At 39.3% G+C, this 20,598-nt stretch overlaps 5 protein-coding genes across 6 annotated transcripts; 2 read left to right on the top strand and 3 right to left on the bottom strand.

Annotated features, from left to right (window-relative positions):
- Positions 1-108: 108 nt before the first annotated feature.
- LOC129788194 (pharyngeal muscle protein 2) lies at positions 109-4,343 on the bottom strand. Its single transcript, XM_055824257.1, has 7 exons — positions 4,014-4,343; positions 3,465-3,616; positions 2,996-3,389; positions 2,282-2,932; positions 1,651-1,880; positions 333-483; positions 109-262 (listed from the first exon to the last, which is right to left on the bottom strand). Exons 1-7 carry the CDS (start codon positions 4,116-4,118, stop codon positions 230-232), a joined length of 1,716 nt encoding a protein of 571 aa, XP_055680232.1. The 5' UTR covers positions 4,119-4,343; the 3' UTR covers positions 109-229.
- Positions 4,344-4,407: 64 nt separating this feature from the next.
- Positions 4,408-6,938, bottom strand: LOC129788193 (probable ATP-dependent RNA helicase DDX43). Its single transcript, XM_055824255.1, has 3 exons — positions 6,801-6,938; positions 5,013-6,665; positions 4,408-4,942 (listed from the first exon to the last, which is right to left on the bottom strand). Exons 2-3 carry the CDS (start codon positions 6,644-6,646, stop codon positions 4,645-4,647), a joined length of 1,932 nt encoding a protein of 643 aa, XP_055680230.1. The 5' UTR covers positions 6,647-6,665; positions 6,801-6,938; the 3' UTR covers positions 4,408-4,644.
- A 379-nt stretch (positions 6,939-7,317) lies between these two features.
- LOC129796780 (uncharacterized) lies at positions 7,318-10,544 on the top strand. The gene is made up of 3 exons (XM_055838860.1): positions 7,318-7,521; positions 7,590-7,813; positions 7,878-10,544. The coding sequence occupies exons 1-3, from the start codon at positions 7,427-7,429 to the stop codon at positions 10,385-10,387; spliced, it is 2,829 nt and encodes a 942-aa protein (XP_055694835.1). The 5' UTR covers positions 7,318-7,426; the 3' UTR covers positions 10,388-10,544.
- Positions 10,545-10,587: 43 nt separating this feature from the next.
- Positions 10,588-12,345, top strand: LOC129790702 (basic salivary proline-rich protein 4-like). Its single transcript, XM_055828373.1, has 2 exons — positions 10,588-10,825; positions 10,891-12,345. The coding sequence occupies exons 1-2, from the start codon at positions 10,672-10,674 to the stop codon at positions 12,246-12,248; spliced, it is 1,512 nt and encodes a 503-aa protein (XP_055684348.1). The 5' UTR covers positions 10,588-10,671; the 3' UTR covers positions 12,249-12,345.
- Positions 12,346-12,347: 2 nt separating this feature from the next.
- LOC129790685 (uncharacterized) lies at positions 12,348-20,046 on the bottom strand. 2 transcript variants are annotated; one of them, XM_055828353.1, is made up of 9 exons: positions 19,647-20,046; positions 19,489-19,568; positions 18,999-19,240; positions 18,748-18,896; positions 16,310-16,542; positions 15,973-16,113; positions 13,717-13,801; positions 13,054-13,611; positions 12,348-12,988 (listed from the first exon to the last, which is right to left on the bottom strand). In XM_055828353.1, exons 1-9 carry the CDS (start codon positions 19,715-19,717, stop codon positions 12,736-12,738), a joined length of 1,812 nt encoding a protein of 603 aa, XP_055684328.1. In that variant the 5' UTR covers positions 19,718-20,046; the 3' UTR covers positions 12,348-12,735. The 2 variants fall into 2 exon arrangements, with proteins under 2 accessions (XP_055684328.1, XP_055684336.1); XM_055828361.1 differs by having other exon boundaries at positions 19,077-19,240; positions 19,647-20,029.
- Positions 20,047-20,598: the final 552 nt, after the last annotated feature.

The following is a 20,598-nucleotide window of genomic DNA, read 5'->3' as shown; positions in this document are numbered from 1 at the left end:
GATGCTTCTAAATAAAAATAATAGGTAGGTACATAAACTCATGATCAATTTGGCGTCAGTATACCGAAGTGAACGACACACAAGGACAGGACATTAAGAACAATTTGCTTACCCCACGTTTATCAATTATTTTAATTTTATAATGAGTGCTAAGTGTTACAAAAAAAGAACAATCAAACAATACCGCACGCAATTTTAAATCAACTGCAACCCCTTCTTCGTCAGCATCCTACTGGCCACAGTTTGCAAGAGGCGAGGAGGACTGGAAAATTAAAAAAAATCTTTTTAGGACTTTTCTTGTATTTTTTATTAAGATTTCAGGAAATTCTTACGCGATGGACATCTTCAGCTGTGAAGACCTTTTCGGGTCGTGCTGCAATTCCATGAGCTGGCACCTTATCCATGCAGTGGATCATTCTGTAAACCTCACTCCCACTCAGATCGACTTTCTTCTCGGGCTTCTGATACTTGAGGAAGTTCACCCTGTACGATAAATCATACAATTGTTATTTCTATTCTCCCATCTCTCCCGAAATAGATTGGGTTTCAAGGTAAAGTAAATGAAAACACTGCATTCCAATTAATGACAATGAATAAAATGCTTTCACAGAAATTGACTCACTTTTCTTTCAGCCAACAAGCCCTCACGTCTCAAGAACTTTTCTTGAGATCTTACTTAGGGGAGGAAAGCCTAAATCGGAATACTACTTGCTTCTGATTTAATTTTTTTTAAGAGTTTTAAGAGCAAAGCTTTTTTTTTAAATTTGATTAAACGATAATTTGTCCATAAAGATAGAAATTTTCCATTTAGGAAAATCTTTAGTGATCTTTAGGCCGTCCTTCCATTTGGAAGCAATTTTAGCTGTGTTTCTTTCAGACACAGCTTTTTTAATTTTATTTTCTTTAATAAATAAATCAAGTAAATGAATTTTATTGTCAAAGAATTTTTATTGAAAAAGCTCTTCCTAGAAGCTTTAAATTTTGACTTTCAACGATTTCCAATTTTCATCATTTTCATTAAGACAAAGATTCAGGGAAAGTTAAAAAAAATTTGATCTACCGTTAAAAGAAAATTGTTCAAAAAATGATCGATTTAGAATCCTATTCCTTCAGGAAAACTCCTGGAAAAGTTCCAAGTTTCTATCACTTTTTCTTCTACAATTCATTACTTACCAAAAATCTCATTCTGTTCTTAATTTTTTTAGTAAAAGATAAATTGAAAAATTAGATATAAATGTAATAACAAATTACCTCTATATTAATTTATCTTGGTTAATAATGAGAACAATAATGGATAAATTAAGAAATAAAGAACACAGGATTCAATTATTTACTAAATGCCCTGTGGTTTTCTTTGCCCACATACGATGACACACTGAATGAATGATAAAATTTAATATTTTGTGCGGAGAATATTTCTCTACAGATTAAGTGAAATTTCAATGATGCTACAACCTGTTGTCGTACGGCAGAAGAGGACTTTCGAACGTGCTCCTGGAAAAAGGCATGATATGTATAAATGGCAAATGGGTACGAATGTATGGCGCTATTGCGTTTGATTGTAAAAAAGAAATGGGCGCCAATGTGAATTGAACAATTTGTGATTGCACGAATTGAAGATAAATTCAATTGCAATGATTGCGCAATTACCCAAGAGTTGTGCCAACAATGAGTTCCGCCTGGGAGCTGAGAACTTCCGCTATGAATTCATCGTTGAAGGCATCTTTCGGTTTGCGCCACTTGCGTCCACCGGGGAGAAAGATTGGCCTTTCCTGCGGCACAAGTGGACCAAATGCAGACGTTAATTTCTGCTTTGGTGGTATTTTGGGGGTTCGATCACGAATAAGGCGCTGCTGTTGCTCCATTTCCTCCTCCGATTCCTGCAAATTCCAACATAAATCACACAGCATTAAAAGGGCAAAAAAAGAGGCGAACAAAAGAAAAAAAAATCCAAAAATATGCACGTAGAATAAAATGTAGAGAGGAAATCGAGAAAATTTTAGTCATCGAAGCTTTTTCATTTCACAAACTATATTCAAAATAAATGGAGAAGAAGTAAAATGTTAATTGCAGCATATAAAGCAAAAAAAAAGAAGAAAATTCTTGACTGCAAAAAGGGAATTTTACATGAAAAGTTCATCATCTGAAAATTTTACGTCGAAGCGGAAGGAACGAATTTTCCATTTTCCAGCAACATTGAAGCGCTTAAAATTAATTCACGTTTTAAGTCAGTTCCTTAATTTTGCTCAAAAAACTTTCAGGCTTTTTTTTTTTAACTTACTTGACCCTTGTCTGCAATATTCTTTCTTATGTCATCCATGATTTCTTGATCATCCGGATGGTAACTTTCATTGTTATTCACCTCCTGATTCTCATGTTGCTGCTGTTCTTCATTTTCTCCACAAATATCAGAAACTTCCTGATCTTCCGCTGCATGATGTCTCTCATCTTCTGCAACATGTTCTTCTTGAATTTCAGTTTGAGGGGCTTCTTCAGCTTCTGGCTCGTCCTTCTCAATTGGCACAATTTTCGACAATTGCTCTGTAACTGCATCCAATGTGCTTTTAATGGCGTGCGGTAGATTTGAGAGTGACATCAATTGTCGTTGAACTTCTATAAGCTTTTCCTCAACTTCTCTCGGCATTTCATCAGGATTTTCCGGTTGCTCCTGATGCGGCTCCTCCAAATCCGGAACTTCATTGTCAGCAGTTGAAGTTACCAATTCTTCTTCATTCACCTCCTCTTCTTCATTATTTTCCTGCTGAGCTTCTTCAACCTCCGCTTCTGTATGATTAGTTGGTTCTTCCGTTTTTGCTTCCTCCGTGGGTTGATTCTTAGTCGGTTCCTCCTGGGCTGGAGTTGGTGTTGGAACTCGATCAGGAGCAATTTTTGGTTTTGGTTGCTTTACAATTCTCACCTTGTAGGGTACTCTCTGCAAAGAAAACTTTATTCAAATATTGGAAAATTTTAACGGAAAAAGGAAGTTCTTCATCACCTTCTCCTGTTCAATGTCCCATTTGGATTTGGGGATAGGACGATTTGGTTTCTGGAGGAAAGTTGTCCATTTGCGTTCCTCCTGAATTTTATCCTCCTTCGTTTTAACTGCTTCTGCATTGAGTGTCTTGAAGACTTCACTTGTCTTCAGTGCCATGGCTTGTGGCATGATTTTATTGAAATTCACCCCAATAACATTGTGATCCTTCAACACTTCAGCCTCACTGGAGATGACTTCGGCAATTTGATCATCAGTCACTGCAATATCCATTGTCTTCTCCTCCGTTGCTGCCTCTTCAGCTGGTTCCTCGATGATTGGTTCATTAATTGTTTGCTGTGGTGCAACAGTTGGAGGATTTTCTGCAGCAACCTGTGGGGCTACATTCTCAATCTCTCTGGAAGGAAAAACGGAGGGAAATTTTAGCTGGAAATGAGACAGACAGGATTAAGTGGCTTTGCATGGGTTAAACCTCTGGATGCCGAGCATAAAATTATTCCCAGCAGCAAGGAGTACATTGTGGGCTTCCAAATGCGTTAAATTGCTCGCGGGAGTGTCGTTGATACGGACAACGACATCACCAAGTTGCATTCCTGCCTGTGCCGCCAAACTGCCTTCGGTCACCTTTTTGGCAAACGAAAATAGAGAGTTAAACAACAAATACAAAAATACATTTTATATTGTACAAGTGAGAAGTTTAAAACATCGATGCAGTAAAGCAATTTAGTGTCTATGAATGCAAAAGAATTTAGAATTTGAGATCATTTGCGCGATGCAAGTGATATCTTTATCAAAATGGGTGTCACATCGTTCGAAAACTCTGTGTGTTTGAACTGATTTTTAGAGGTTGATTCTGTTGTTGAAATTCACACAAAATGTAGATTAATTGTGTAAATGCCATTGATCATTCGCCACAAAAATGTCAGACTCATTTAATTTCAAACACTTTTTGCTTTAAAATAAATTTAATAGAAAAGAAAAGCCCCAAAGTGTTTGTAAATGACCCCTTTTCTCAACTAACTTTTATTACAGTGAGAGGAAAGTCAAAATCCGCTCCTCCAGTGAGACGAAAACCCCACGGGGTGTCGTTGAACTTTGAAAATTTGAGATCAATCACCGTCATCATCGTGCACTTTTCCAAACAAACAGAAAACTTGCAAGATCACTTGAAGATCACCCTTCCACCGAAGCACATTCACTTCTTTTCGTTTCCTTCCAACCACCACGGAGGGATGGCCAAAGAATTTGGCACAATTACTCTTTGGACACGAACAGCTTAGCGACCGATTGGTATTTAATTCTTCGCAATCGATCCACTCGCAGTCCTCTCAAACGATCGATTTATTTTAGAGAGAGAGCTTCACGCGATCGTCACGGTCAAAGGCATGCGCTCTTCGAAGGGAAAATCCATCCTCTTTTAATTTGCCATTTTATTAATTAATTCAGTTCTTTTTGTACCATGTGTGCCTTCATTGGGGATCACAGGCTTTTTTAGAAAGTAGTATAAAGAAAAAATATAAATTCAGAGAATTTCATGAAAAAAATATAGAAAAAAAATATCTTAATGTTTAAATTAATTTTTGGAACATTTTTCGCACGAATGCGGAAAATGGAACACATGAGATTTCTTTTTTTTTTTAATACATCGTCGTTTAGTTGTAACGACGTCCTTGAGACCTCCTATCGCCACCCCCACCCCCACCATAGGCGGCAGCCCTCTCATTATCCCTGCGCTCCTTCATTGCACTAAAACGATCTGCCATTGAGCGTAGCTCATCGGGTACATCCTGATCAGCTTCCTCGAGAATCTTTATCAATTCTGCAGCTGAACCCCAATCCTTCCTCGTTAGGAGGGACAGTGAGGTACCCGTGCGTCCTGCACGACCGGTTCTCCCAACACGATGGACGTATTCCTCCATATTCTTGGGGAAATCATAATTGACGACATGCCTAAAGGGAGAAATTAAAAAGAAAGTCTTGATTAAAATGAATCTAAAAGGCTGGAAGTAAAGGTACTCACGTAATGTCCTCAATATCAAGTCCACGAGATGCAACATCGGTCGCCACGAGGATCCTTACATAGCCCGATTTGATGTCCTGAACCGCTCTCTCGCGATCCGCTTGCTCCCTATCTCCGTGAATAACTTGACAATTGTAGCCAACCATACAGAGCTCACTGGCCAGTTCATCTGCGCGAGCTTTCTTGCCACAAAAGATAATTGCCTTGTCTTTTGGCGTCATATCCTGTACAAATTGCTGAATTCTATCATACTTCTCATTCTCATCTACAATCTCCACATTCTGACTGACTGAATGCACCGCAGCGAGATCCAATGTGCCCACGTAGACCTGAATGGGATTATTCATGTAGCTCTGTGCCAGACGACGTACTCCCGGTGGCCATGTGGCGCTTGTCATGATTGTCTGTCGATCGGGGCGAACGTCCAGGAGTATCTTACGAATTTGCGGTTCAAAGCCCATGTCCAGCATCCGGTCAGCTTCGTCGAGAACGAGGTAAGTGATGGAGCTGACATCAATGGTACCCCTGGCCACCAAATCATTCAATCTGCCCGGTGTGGCAATGACAATCTCCACACCTCTCTCCACTGTCTGAATTTGCTCCTTGGTACTCCCACCACCGTACACGCAGACGGACTTCATGCCGCGGAAGTGATACTTTGCCACTTCATCACGGATCTGAAGTGCAAGTTCACGCGTGGGCGCCATGACCAGCACATTGGGACCCCCCCGTTCGCTCCGGGGAATCGGCTGGAGTTCAGTGTGAATCATACCGGGCAGGAGAAAGGCCAGCGTTTTGCCACTCCCAGTCTGAGCGATCCCAATGAGATCTTCGCCACTCATGAGAATTGGCCAAGCCTGACATTGGATGGGAGACGGCTTCTCGAAGCCCTGCTTCTTAATCTCCTCCATAATATCCGGATAGGCGGAGAAACAGTGCTCAAACTTGAAGATTGGCTTCGGAATGTCAACATTATCGCTGGAATCTTTGGCAAAAGTCCGATCAACCATAATGTTGTTGTTACTCTTCCGGAATTCTATAATCTGGTCCGAGGTGAGACTACTGACTTCGGGATGCTCTTCGTAGAATTGCTTAATGAGCGGCGGGAGTGTCTTCAGCTTCTCCTTCTGGAGTTTATCCTGTGCCTCATTCACTGAATTCCAGTCAATGAGCTGAAAGTCCTGCTGGGGAGCATTCTGTGGGGCATCTTGAAATTGAGCCTGCCTGTCTGACCCACCGTTGTAGTAGCTCTTTTGTGGACGATCACGGCGATTGTCACCAAAATTCCGATCCTGCCTCATTCTCTGGCCATTCTCCTGTTGATTGCTGTGCTCATTGACAACATCATTTATCATCCTCTTTGCCATATCAATCCCAGACGCATCCCCTTGAATCTCCACCACAACAACTCCCGAATCCATTGTCGTTTTATCCACGCGCAGGTGAACATTGCACTGATCCTGAATTTCTCGGATCTTTGAGCCACCACGACCAATCACGCGTCCCGTACAGCCGCTCTGAATCTCCATCCGGAAGGGCTCCCCATCGTGCTGCATTGGTCGTTTGGCTGTGAAAACCCTTCCAGGTTGCCCACGGAAGTCTTGCTTCCCTTCTCCCCTCCAGTTCCCAGCCATCTTTCTTTTTCTGTTAAATCTAGAAACCCAAAAGGATAAAATGTGATCTTAAAGTCAGGTTATGGACTATGGGGCGACTGTCTGCATGATAATAAAACTCCTCTTCCAAGGCCAATTTTGATTTAGTTTGATAATCTCTTTATTCAGAACTTACGGTAGTTTAGTCTCCAATGTGATCACGTCTTTTAACTGCAGTGTCAGGGAATTTTTTCTCAGAGTCCTCCAATTTTTTCTTTTTGCTTATTCCGCGAAACTACACATCCCGGCTGGACAGTTGAAGAGAACTTATGGTACTATTTCCGTACTAGGTGAGTACTAATTTTGTATGAGAATTTTTTTACCGAGAAAAATATTGGTAACGGAAATTAAACAAAATTAAACTAAAAATTGATTTTCTCTGGTTTTTCCGGTTTTTCTAAAGAAAGAAAATATTGTTCTTTTTTTACTTAAGTTAATTTTTCTGCGATTCTGGCACTGTTTGACTGGGCATAGAAAATTGAAGACGGAAAATTCAATTTGAGGTGAGAAAGAAAACGCAAAAAAAACAAAGAAAAGCAAGGAAAAATGCATAAAAAGCATAAAAATATCAAGGATAAATCTCTTACGTACTACTTACGTGTAATGACTTTTGATCGAACGTGAAGTATTTTCCACCGGGTTGACGACGCCATGTTCAATTTTCTTCATTCTTCCGGCTTGCTTTGTGATCTCGAAGAAATCTTCAAAATTCTTGCGAAAATTTAAATAAAAAGCGTTTTTTGGAAACGAAAACGAGTGAAAATGAATGGTAGAGTAAGGAAATGCGTAGTACCTGGATGTTGGACCAGGACAAGTGGATTCAAGAGAGCTGGAAGAACCAAAGTAAGCTTCCACAGGTAAGCCAAAAAAAAACTTCGCAGAAATGTCCGGAAGCTGATGAATCCTTCTTTTAATTGGTCTGTAGAATGCCCTTGAACGACACAGTATTGACCATAAGGTGGCTATATCATCTGGGAATGGATATAAACGCTGATAATATGAGTGGACGAGTTTGCGGTGGACACTTTGCGAAGGAAAGCTTCTACCCCAGATCTAGAAAACTGCGTCCAGGTGCTGTTCCAAAGCCATTCCAGATCAATCGAGGAGCAGCAGCTGCAAATGATGAAGATCATGACATGTCAGATGATGGTGGGTATCTGAAGTCTTTAATTTTCTTTGTTCTACTTTCGTAATTTTTTGCTAATTTCAACAGATTGGATTGATATCGAGGACGAGCCCTTCAAGCTCCCAAACTTCCTCACAAACAGCACGCCAAAAGTAACGTGCCCCAGGAATAATCCTTTTGCAAAATCAGTGGCTATTTTTACTTCCTCAAGTAGTGAAGGCAGTGATTCGACTGATTCTGATAGTGACAGATCGGAATTGCCTGAAGTTCCGCTTCTTCGGGTCTTTCCACCTGATTTTCCCATGGATCTCCTTGATTTTGCTAATCTTCCAATCATGACACGTAACGATGAGACACTTTCCTCAGAATATGAGTCCGATGAGTTGATGGATTGCAGCGATGAAGGGGCATCTATTGAAGCTCCACTTTTAAGTGCAAACTTCCCACCCTCAGGGATTCCTTCTGACTCGGAAAAGAATCAGCAGGAACAGACAAAAGGAGCATCAAATGCTTCCGCAATGGAGAAACCAGAAATCAGCGCTGAAGACTTGATTAGTGAACTCTCCCAGGAGAATCTGATTGACTACAATTCAAGAATGATGTTTGAGTACTTCCCCGATGATACTTCCTCCCCACTGCCACAGTACTCAGAAGATTCAGAAGATTATGATGAAGAAATGGAGAAGTTTGCCGTGTTCCTCAACTACTACGCCCCACGGGGATATGACTACGCGGAGAAGAAATATGGTGTTGTACCACCAAAGGCAATTGTAGCAGGTTGGTATGTTACCAATGACTTCATGCCGGGATTCAGTAAGGAGTCCTTCGAAGCTATCGCTGCTGAACAAAAATCATCTCCAACGCAAGTGTTTGTCCACATTCTCTTTGACGAATTGCGCGTTGAGCACGACAAGATGGCCTGTGATGAATTGGAGTACATCAACTTCGGACAGGGTAGTCTTGATGATGATATGTGCGTTGTTAAGAGAGTTTTTGTTTTTATCGCTTCAAGCGTGACCAAACGATGGAAGATTCCCCTTGGATTCCTGGCCTGCGATGAAATGGGCTCAGATAAAGAAATTGTCGCGAATTTGATTGAAATTTGCACCATACTCCTGCTGAAGACGGGTGTAAAGGTGACAGGAGTAACAATGCCATTGGACGAAAATATTCCTGCTTTTACAGCACTCGGATGCAAGTTCCAGTACCCCCATGCTAAGAGCAATTTTTCCCTTTTGGACCAGGAAATGGTATTCTTCCCGGATCCGGCAGATGTGTTGGAAATCATAAGATTTTCCTTTCAACACTACGGTCCATTCATTGATGGGGATGGAAATGAGATTGAATGGATGTACTTGGATAATCTGTTGAAGCTTCAGGAGAAGGAGGGTGCGGAGTTGTGCAAGAAGACTCGTGCGGCACAAATGTACCTCACAAGGAAGAAGATTCAGACAAAACTTGCCGTCTACACCATGCACAAATCCGTTGCGGATGCCCTTGAATACTTTGAGGACAAACTAAAATTGCCTGAGTTTAAGGGAGCGTGTGCTACGGCAAATTTCGTGCGTATCATTGCTCAATCAATGGAGCTCCTCAATGGCCGTTGGAATGGAGAGAAGATTTTCTCTTCAGAGAATTCAATGGCAATTCAAGCATTCATCATTACGGTGTGCACGTACATTCGTTCCATGCGTTTGCGAAAGGGCGTGCGTTTGCTGAAATCGCAGCAGAATACGGGATTCATTGGATTGGTATTTGCTCTGAGGAGTCTCCCGATAATCTACGTTAATGCTGTTCATGAGCATGGTCTGCCGTTCATTCGTTTGGACAGCTTCACGAAGGATCCGCTCGAATTGCTCTTTTCGATTGGCCGATCAAATACTTACTTTGTACGCATCAGGAAGTTCTACAACAACTACAAGGATCTCTCAGTGCATTGGCTGAGGAGGGATAGAAAGAGTGGAGAAATCGTTCCAGCTGATTGGTTCAGTGCCCTTCACGCGCAAACAACTAAAGCAGCAAAAGCCATCAATTATTCCGACAGATACTTCAAATTTTCAACAAGATGCGTCGAACTGCCTGCGGAGGAGAGTCCAACTAATGACTTCTGGGACAACTTTGAGGCACTCTTCAGGCTACCAAAGGCGAGTGAGTACAGGAAGAATGTTATGCGCTACATTGGAGGATTCATTGGGCATTTGCTTCGAAATAAACTCAAATGCTTGGATTGCGGTTCAGCCCTAACTGGCTCATACCATGGCTACCGTATTATGTGGCAGAAGAAGTGGCAGACAATTAAGTACCCAAATAAGGCAATTGAAGAGATCTGCTGGCTAACTGAGAGAATGATCAACACTTATGGATTTGATGCAGAGAAGAAGTCAAAGAGGATTTCCATGTTGGTGGAGAGAGAAATGATTGATAGCGATATTTTTGCATCTCAAGATGTTTCTCATGACGTCCAGCACAGGCTTCTGCTGATTCGAGCTGTGTGTGAGCTGTATTATGATATAAGGCGCTACTATGATGACAGGGATGGACCAAACGCAACCAATAAGCAAGGCAGGAAGCCAATTCATCGTGGCAGGAAGTTCTAAAAACTCAAAGATTTCCAATGAAGTGTTCTGAATTTATTGACAAAGGATTTTATCCTGATTTAAGAGATCTTCTTCGTGTTAAATAACTATTGAATTTATGAATCATCTTTGAAGTAAAAATCTTAATAAATGGAATTTTTATTTTTCTGGAATAAAATCTTTTATTTTCCCTCCAAAATCCATTTCTGACATCTTTCGCTGTAAGAGTTTGACAGCCGGATTAGTTTGTTTTGATTTTCCGGAACTTACAAAACAAGACTTACAAAATATAAAAAGTTTTAAGGATGCAAAGGAATTATCCTGGAGATTTTAATCAGCAGATAATAAGGATTGTGCAGGACTATCCCATTCTCTTTGATCGAACGCACAAGCTGTTCTTTCACGATAAATTCAATGATTTAGCATGGGAAGATATTGGGAACAGAATGGGGAGGAATGGTAAGAACCTCTTTTTTTCTTTAATTTCCTTGAGAATTTACGGGATGTTCCTTAATCCTTTGCAGGAGAAGACTGCAAGACAACGTATAGGAATTTGTACTTTGAATTTGGTCAACATTATGCCATGAAGAAGCATCCGGAATTGGTAGTGGATGGGTATCCAATGAAGGAGTTTAGGTACTTCTATGACATGGTGAACTTCTACAAGGATCACATTCACCTACCGAGAGCCATTAAACGCGTAAAGATGACAATGAAGCACTTTGTAAAGCAGAGAAATATAGAAGCTGGAATTGTGGAAGAGCAAAAAACAAGGAAGGAGAGAAAAGCCGAAAAGGTGGAGAGAATAAGGCAAAGGGCTGAAGTCAGAAAAGCCAAGGCTAAAGTGAAACAGGAAGAATTCCAAGCAGCTCGTGGAAAACTAAGAGGAGGACCACAGTCATCATTTAGTGGTTCCGGAAGCAGCGTAGCACCGCCAAAAATATGGCAGGGACAAATTGCTGCTCCAGATCCGAGTCTTGAGGTATTTGAACCCGCATCTTCTTCACAAGCTCAGTCACGTCGAGATCAGACTCGGCCGAAGAATCCTCAACATCAAGCACCCAAAATTGAGCAAACCAAACCAATTCCCATTCGGATGACACGACAAACGAATTCCCCACCACGAGCTTGGGAAGAGCCACCTGCGATATTCAGAAATTGTGGTCAAAACAATCCTCAGAGGAACTTTTCTCCACCGAGGAACTTCTCACCTCCGAGGAACCCCTACAGGAATGGACCGAATGAACCATTTCAGCCCCAAGCACCAATAAATTTCTTCGGGAATGGTATTCCTCCACATGAGCCACCATTTCAACCTCCTCAGATGAATTGTTTTGGGAATAATGGCCCACCTTCACAAGGGCCACCGTTTCGACCTCCCGAGATGAATCCCTTTGGGAATGATCAATTTGCTCCTCCACTGCAGCCTCCATCGATGAATTTCTTCGGAAATGGTCCACCTCCACAGAATCCTCATTTTGTACCATCTCAAATGAATCCATTTGGGAATGGTCCACCTCCACACGATCCACATTTTGGACCACCTCAGATGAATCCCTTTGGGAATGGAGGACCAGGACTACCGGGGCCGCCGCATCAACCCTTCTTTGGCAATGGACCACCCATTCCACCATCCTTCAATGAGAACAGACCACCAATGCAGCCATCCCCTCCGCAGATGAACTCTTTCAGCCACGCTGGACCATCGAATGAGCCACGTCCTGGACAAAACATCCCCGATCAGTCAAACATTGATTTCGGAGAAGTTGATTTCTTCTTCAAGAGTGTATCTCAGCAGGTGAAAAAGGCCAAACTCACTCCTGACAATTTTCGAGATCTCCAATCGGCGCTTTTCAGAGCAATTTCCCTCAAACTCCAATGACAAACTTTTAATTAATTTTTCAGTTCTAGAATTGCTTGAAGATTGTTTTCTGAATGAGACTTTTCGAATAAAACAAACGGAGATGAGTAAAAAAAAATCTTTTTCTTACGTAATGTTCTATATTTCCCAAAAGAAGTCAAAAATATTTCTTATTCACTTTTCTCGCTCCATTTTATGTGAAGGCAATATAATAATTAAAGGCACTATAATTATGTTTGCGTTAATATAAATATTAGTTTTTAGAAATTAAAATAAAAGTACATCAATGAGTTGTACGTGAAAAAATGTCGTGTGAATGTGAATTATGTGAAGAAAAAAAATCAAGAATTTTCTTCTTCCTTTTAAGTAAAAAAAAAAAAAAGACAAAATGGCACGAATTTTCCATCTCCAACCCTTTTCCAGTTATTCGAATTGTTTTTAATTTTGGAATTATTCGAGGGTGAGGATTTGTGTTTGGGGGGGGGTGTGTCTGTGTGTGTGTTTTTCCCTAAAGATCCGTTACCATCCCCGTGAGACAAACTTTCCCCTTTGGAACGACACTCTGAATTTGCGAGGCAATTGGAATAATTGTGGAATTCTTGCTGCTAATTGGTGATTCAAGATCAATTTTTACGTGTGATGAATGCCTTTCGGCACTTTTAGCTGTGCTGGAATTTGTCGTGATGTCCGGTGAACCGTCTGTTGGAGGACTTGAGCGCGAAGGGGTTCCTTTCTGCAAATTTGCCACAGTACGCTCCAAGCTAGGTTAAAGAGAAATTTATTTTAAAATTCTATTAAATTGAAAGATTTGTTATTCACTCATTACTCGAGAATTCTTTTCTCTGCATTCTTCTTCCCCGCAATTGCATCCTGCAGCTCTCGCCTGAGCTCCAGCGTATCCTTCTCCTGCTGCACCAAATGTCCCGATGAAAAATTCTTCGTCACATCCAGCGGACGATTGCTACCATTATTGAGCACCTGGGGTGTGTAGAAGCGATTCTGATCCGCATTCACCGTCACAGGCTTCGCGACACGATTCTCATAGACGGGCGAATACTTCTTCCCCGGAGAACTAACAATATCCACCTCGTAGAATTCTCCCTCTTCCTGCTTAATCACGCCGTAGTTTACGTGTGAATTATTCAGTAAATGCTTCTCCCCTTCGACCGAATTGTTGCTCTTCTGCTGCTGCTTTGCCGGATGACTATTCACCATTGTCCGCAATGCTTCAATTTCATTCTCCATCTTCACCACCTTATTGCTCAATTCCTTCTTATCCGACCTCAAATGCTGCACCTCTCGCTTCAGTTCCTCCATTTCCATCATCATTTTGATCTTCATCTCACTCATAGCCCACGAGTTCTCCTCAAGCATGGATTTCACTCTGTGCACAAGAAGAAAAAAAGAAACATTTTTGATATTATTTGCAAATTAAATTATTTTAATCTAATTTTTTTTTTTGCTTTGGAGAAATCATTTTTCCACTCACTTATGAATCATGGCCTCTTCACGTATCCGTGCACCATCGCGAACCTCACGGATGACATCAGTCACCATTCCTGGTGTGTACATACCTGGCGGAAACAACAAAAGCGTGAACCAACGCGCGTAAACATTTTGTTAACACTCTCACTCTTTTAGACAAAAAAAACTAATCTCCCCATCGGAATTTCATTTTACAATCTTCATTTCTCACTTTAAAAAAAATCGTCTGGGATGGATGGCGCAATTTTGCATCACAAAGATCTTTTCTTTTCCTCTACAAAAAAGGTCCAAAATGCTTTCTTTTTTGCTTTTAAATAAAACTGACTCTTATTTGATTTTTTTTGGTTTTACTTAAAGAAGAAATGCACGAGGCTGGAACGGAAGTCTTTGAGATAAGAATTATAAGAGCTCCCCCAATATTTATGAAATGTTTTTTACTATTAAATGAGCAAACTGAGCCAAAATTCTAAAGGAGTCTATGTGCTTCTGTACAAGAAAATGGAAAAAAGTTTTCATTTTAAAGATTAATCCGGATATACGGATAATTTTTTAAAGAATAGAAAGAGAATATGAAATCCCCAAAGAGTTTTCTCATTTTCCACTAAAATAAACGCGGTGAAAAGGCGGCAATGATTTGCCCAAAAATGCAAACAATGACGTCACTTCATAAAAAACACCCACAAAGAGACGAAGCTTAAAAAAACACAGCTAAAATACATCGTCGTTGATTTTAATGAAAAATAAGAAGTTTCTGACAATTTTTATTCAATTTTTGATCCTTTTTAAAGAGATCTTATTACTTCTTCAAACGAGAGGTTTCCTCATATAGAAACGAATAAACTCCTTAAGGAATATTTTAATTTTAGGTCTGATATTCACAGGATTTAAAATTTCTTTTAAAAACTTTTAAAACTTCTCCTTTAACCGAATTCTTTTTTACTTTCCGGAAAATTAAAACTTTTAATGCCACTTTTAGGGCCTTAAAGTCAACATAAAAACATTTCTGAGTGTACTAAATAATAGTCTTTAAGCTCTTTTCTTTGAGAGTTTTACTTTATCACGTTCCTGTTGCTTTACTCTTTGGAAAAACATAAAATTCTATTCAATAAATCAATCCAAGATTTCCTTAAAAAGAATTTAATTCTGCATGAGTTGTTGTTTTTTTCAACATTCACTTGATCCGGAACTTTCTGTGGGTACTGTATGGTGCAAACATGACTAATTCAATGCAGTAAGTTCCCTTGATGAATGAATTAATGCATTAATATCATTAAAACCTTCATATAATGTAATACAATATTTTAGGCAATAACAATTTGTTACATTCACAAGTTTACCGCTTTCCCAAGACTCCAAAATAAATTATAAAACCCATCTTTGAGATGCAATGGAGTGTTCCTCATCATTTTAAAACATGATGCGCTGATGAATTAATTGCTTGAAAGCATCTTTCTACCCCATACATTGTATGATTTTCCTTTCATATATTTTTTTTGAGACAAAATAAATGTGATCATCAAAGCTCAAAATCAATCAAAAACTCTCTCGCAGTGCATGTAAATTTTTATCTTCAATCTATGTGCTAACTTTGTATATGTTGTAGCTTCACATTGCAATGGCAATCCCAGTGAAAACTTAATACAATAAAATGGTTAAAGTGCACAAAATTTCAATGAAAATGAATTTTCAATGAATCCACAAAACGAATTGCTAAAGCTTGAAAAAAAAATTCCTCATATTGAGCACAAAAGTGTGTTGAAATGATTGAAAGAAAAAATTTGCATTGACGGCACAATTAGTAAATTTAATCCATAAGATAGAATTTATAAATTAGATTAAGTATTAATTCAATTTGTTCCGTTAAATTGTGAATTTAGCAACTACGAAAAAAATCTCCATAAGATCAAATCTTGTTCCGTCATTCGTAAGCTCGCATAAATGTAGGTAATATTTATGATATTTGACTTTCAAATCTTGGGGAAAATGTCTTCATTCCATGCATTATCTGTGTAAATGATGATCACAGTTTTGTTCTTGTGTGAAATTGCGCCGTTTTTGTATCTTCTTTGAGAGTGGAGATTGTAGCATGAATTTTTTTTACGATGCGTGGGTCATTTTTGCTTTGATCTGTGACTTTTATCGTGGGAAATGAACTCATACACACACACACACTACACACTGTGAAACGCCTCCCAAAAAAGGCATGGAAATAATGGTAAAAATTTTTTTCAGAGTCAAACAACAACAATATAAAAAATACCTGAGTGATACGTTGGTGCTGGACTGTGTGTGCCAAAGACATAACCCAATGGTTGACTGTGGGTGCTAAATCCACTAACGCTACTATCTCTACGGTGACGTAGATTCCAATTAGGTGCATGTTTCAAAGCCTCAATCTCAACTGAATGATCAAATCGGGAAGAAAAGATCGTATATAAAATAGTATAATAATAAAACACAACACACACACGCTGCAAAGTCTCCGAAATGTTGTGGGAAAAACACAAAAGAGATAAATAGAGAAGAAATACATAAAATATGGATAAAACTCAAGGAGAAAAGCGTCAAGAAGAAGAAAAATATCAATTTCATCTCACCTTTCGTCTCATGCAAATTTCGGCAGATTTTTGCATTTGTATCGTGAAGTAGAGATATCTGCTCCAAGAGCGTCACGAGAAGTTTTCCATCTTTTGCCGTTGCCCCATCAATCTGTGGTCGGGTATTTGTATTATTGGAGAGATCTCTTGAGCTTGTGGGACTCAATTCGTCCTCCTCATCACGCTCCTTGGAGTCATTGTCCGACATACTTGTCATCCCTAAATCGCTGAATCTGCAATGAAGCAACGAGAAATTTTTTTTTGGTGTGTAAAAATAGTTGCGTTCACGTGAAGGAAAATAAATCCATTAACTCCACCACTGCTAACACAATCCTCACACCTTTAGACTCTATCTCGCACATAAATCCTCCACTTTACTTTGATGTTGTATACGAAGCCCTCCCCCCTCTTCTTTACGTAAATTTGCAACAGATTTTTGGAATTAACATGAGGTCGTGCGATATGAAATGGTTTAGTTGATGCTAAAAAGAATTGTTGAGTGTTTGGGGAATTTTTATGCTCATTTTTGTTCTCTTTCTTTTATTAGAACAAATTGAATATTTTCGTAAGCTAAAAGTTTATAAAATGTCCTTAAATTTCTTCTCAAAAGTCTTAATTCAACAGAACTATCCATGAAAGGCATTTGAAAGTCTAATCCTCTTTTGAATTGTTTGAACCATTAATTCTTTAGCGATCCACATTTCACATACAAAAACCCCACGAAACAACGAAAAAACTCGCACAAAATGTTAAATTGAAGATGCTTTCATGAATAAATTCAAGCACAGAGTTTTGTTTCCCATTAATCTACCTTTTCTAACAAGCAGTTACACCTACATAGTCAATGGCGATTTTTACTTTTGAATAATATGAAATTTCAATTGTATTTTTTTGGCCTAGAATCATGAAATTTAACAGAAAAAATTCAAACTATAAAAAATATTTTGCTGACCTTGAAAAAAGCGGGTGCTTTAAATGAATTTTAGTGGGGAATGGCACTTGAAAGGTCATTAAACATTTCATACCAATATTTTTTGGTTTTTATGTACACGCAGATGTATTTTAACCTTGATAATCTATAAAATTTTGGTTTTAAATAATATTCAATTTTATTAGTTTTATCATAAAAATAACATAAAAGATTTAAAAATTGATTTTAGTAGTATATTTTTATGTAGAGAAAACAAACAATACAGATAAACGTTAACTATTGTATGCTAATTTGCGCGCGATACCAATGCAGAGACTTTTTACTTTATGCACGTCTTTCATTTGAATTTTCTAATTGCATTTTCTAATTAAAATATTTTTAATTCCTTTTTAGTTATTTTGATTAATAAAGCAAAAGATGGTTTGCAATTTAATAGTGGCGCCAATAATTTTTCAGATTTCACTCGCACAGTTCTGCAGAACTTACAGCCCCACCAAACCATCAATTAATAATGTGTTTGCAATTAAATTGAAAAAAAATCAACACGGTATTGCACAATTCACCTAAATTAAATAATTGCTGGTATTTATTCGATTTATCTGTGAGTGTAAAAAAAAACACGTAACAATTATGACTAAAGCTCTAAACCTTGTGCTGTGTTTTAATGAAAAGGAAGAGTTTGACTTAATTTCTGTACCCTTCCTTGTTGAGAACTTTATGAGGAAAAAATTCTAAATTCAGTTCCTTTCTAGATCACTTTTGCAATGGGAAATTCCCTTGAAAATCGTTAAAATCTCTTACACATTTCACATAACAATGACGACTAAGGATTAATAAATGAAAGAGATAACATTTGATTTTATCGATTTGCTATTTTAAGTATCCTGGCGCGTGAAGAAGAATCTTTTAGTTTCGTCACTTGTTTGATAATTCTAATCACTAATTGGCTTTGATTAGAGCTTGCGCGAGGTTATCATGACCTGATAAGAATTTTTCGTTAAAGGTTTCAAAATTCAGGCACTTTGCTTGATCCTTTTCACCTTTTTGACTATCCTAAAATCCTCTTTCTTCACTGATTTCACAGGAATCTTAATTTTTTGCTGCAGAATCTTTGGGAATATTTCACGAAATAACATTTTGAGGATATTTTGAATTGAAATAAAATCACTACACACTTGAAGAAGAAGTTGATTATGATAGAAACAACCTTGAGCGGGCGACTGTGAGTATTCCACTGTCAAGATAGATTTCTCCATGGGCCACGGTGTCTAATTAAATCGATAAGAGAGTCATTTTTGCCTTAGAGGAGAATCAATAAATTCTACCCGCCAGCGATATCTCCCACCATTTGGCAGGAAGAAGCACCCAAAAGCACGCGACAATATGATGGATTTCCGTTTGGGAAAGGTGGGAAAAATCAATCGATATTGCGCCTCAACTGACTTTCTCGCGTAGCCACTGAAGCGCGCGATCACAGCGCGAATGAATAATATAAAATAAGGCTCACCTGTTCTTCTCCATGTCCGCCGCCCCCTGGAGGTTCTCCGGCAACTTTGGGGCATTCTCTCGGTCGTGCTCACTTGGAGGACTGCCGGGTCCATTCTTCAGCGCAGAAGTGTCTGGTGTGGAGTAGCTGAGAGGTGTATGGTTGTACACCTGGCGGGGGAGATGCATTAAGAGAGAAAGAAAGAAAAATGTGAATTAAATCGCGTCTTTTCTCACGGAGGTGGGGAAAGACATCTTCACTGTGCAAAGTACCGGTTCGTAGGCATTAGCAGCATACACCTGGGACATTGTGGGAAAAATTCTTGGTGAAGAATTGTTCTCGCGTATTACCGATCCAGCTGCTGATGGTGAAGAATTGGAGATTCCACTGTCGGGGTGCATACAATTCTCCAACCACTTATCCAGGCTCCAATTTGTGCAGCTCCTCGTTGATGTTGATGCCCCCTGACGCGTCCTGGAGCCCTTTTTGCGCTTCCCCAGACAATTGGCAGCACCTGCAAGAACGCACCCACAACACCAGACTGGCTGTAAATCATGTGACTAGGAGGGAACTTGGTGAGGAATGGCATTGTTGAGAGCATGAAAACATGTTTGGCGTAATCCATGGAAACCCACCGCGAAAAAAGTATTGATGTGCAACGAAACGCGCGTTTGTTGTGATTTCCGGTGCGCGATGTGCACGACTTTTTTATGGCTTTCGCTTGCGGAATAAGGTCGTCTCTACTCTTTAAGAATTACTCACCACTTTCATTTTTATCCATCACCTTGCCGCCACCCTCACCCTCCTTCTCCTCCGCAATCTTATTTGTGATCTTGTTCTTCCTGCAAACACAACAGAGGTGCAACAACACAAGAATTATTAAATGCCAGCTCACCTGATCCCCGCCCCCACACACTCACCTGTCCATCCTCAAAACCCGTCGATTTACATCGCGAAAACTCCTCTCATTTTCCTTCCCAATGAATACCATTCAGCAGAGAAGTAGCACCACTTTAGCAATTTTGCGTCCTCTAATTTAATTTACACCCATTTCATTTTCAATTCAACAAAAACGCATCCGAACTTTGCTGTGAAGGTAACTTTTTTTTGTTCTCACACTTCACTGGCGCTTTTCTTGTGATCCCACAAATATTTCACGGCACATCCGATGTCGTTCAGTTCTTGGGCAAACACGGAATGTTCTGAAGATTAAAATTAAACTAAAGAGACTTTTTTAGACTAAAAAAGACGACACAGCAAAACAAACGAAAATTGTCCAAGTGTCCGCTGCAAGATACGGGCGCTGTTGGTTGACGAGGAAGCGAGACGAATGGATATTGCGTACGTGCCATCTCACCTTGATTTTCCCGATTCTCTCATTCACACATTACTATTACTGTCTCGCTCGCACGGCCGGTTTTTCGCGATTTTCTCGTATTTCCCAGCAATTTTTTCAGTAAAAATTGGGTTTATCGTGCTTAGAAGGCAACGCCGCGTCGATTGGCATCGCCAATTCAAAAAAATCAATTCTGGTAAAAATATTTGAAAATTCGCAACGGCCGATGATTTAATTTAAAATTACCGTTAGAAAATTAACGAACATTTTCATCAAATTTTCCCGAAAAATGAGAAATTTCCCAAAATGCGCGTTCTTCGACACCAATGTTACCTTCCTCATGAGTAGAATTAGCCGGAAAATTGCATCAGAAGAAAGAAAAATAAATGAATGTAAGAAAATACCCTAAAAACTGCATTTTCCACGCGAGAAAGCGCAGGAAAATTTAAGAAAAGCTTTCCAGAAGCTGAAAAAGTGAAGAAACGCACCACTATTTTGAAAATTATGTTTTTTTTTTTTTTAATAAAACTAAAAAT

The sequence above is a fragment of the Lutzomyia longipalpis genome, chromosome 1 (assembly GCF_024334085.1).
Source record: "Lutzomyia longipalpis isolate SR_M1_2022 chromosome 1, ASM2433408v1".
In the NCBI taxonomy this organism is placed as follows: domain Eukaryota; kingdom Metazoa; phylum Arthropoda; class Insecta; order Diptera; family Psychodidae; genus Lutzomyia; species Lutzomyia longipalpis.
This window is presented reverse-complemented; position numbering and strand designations above follow the sequence as displayed.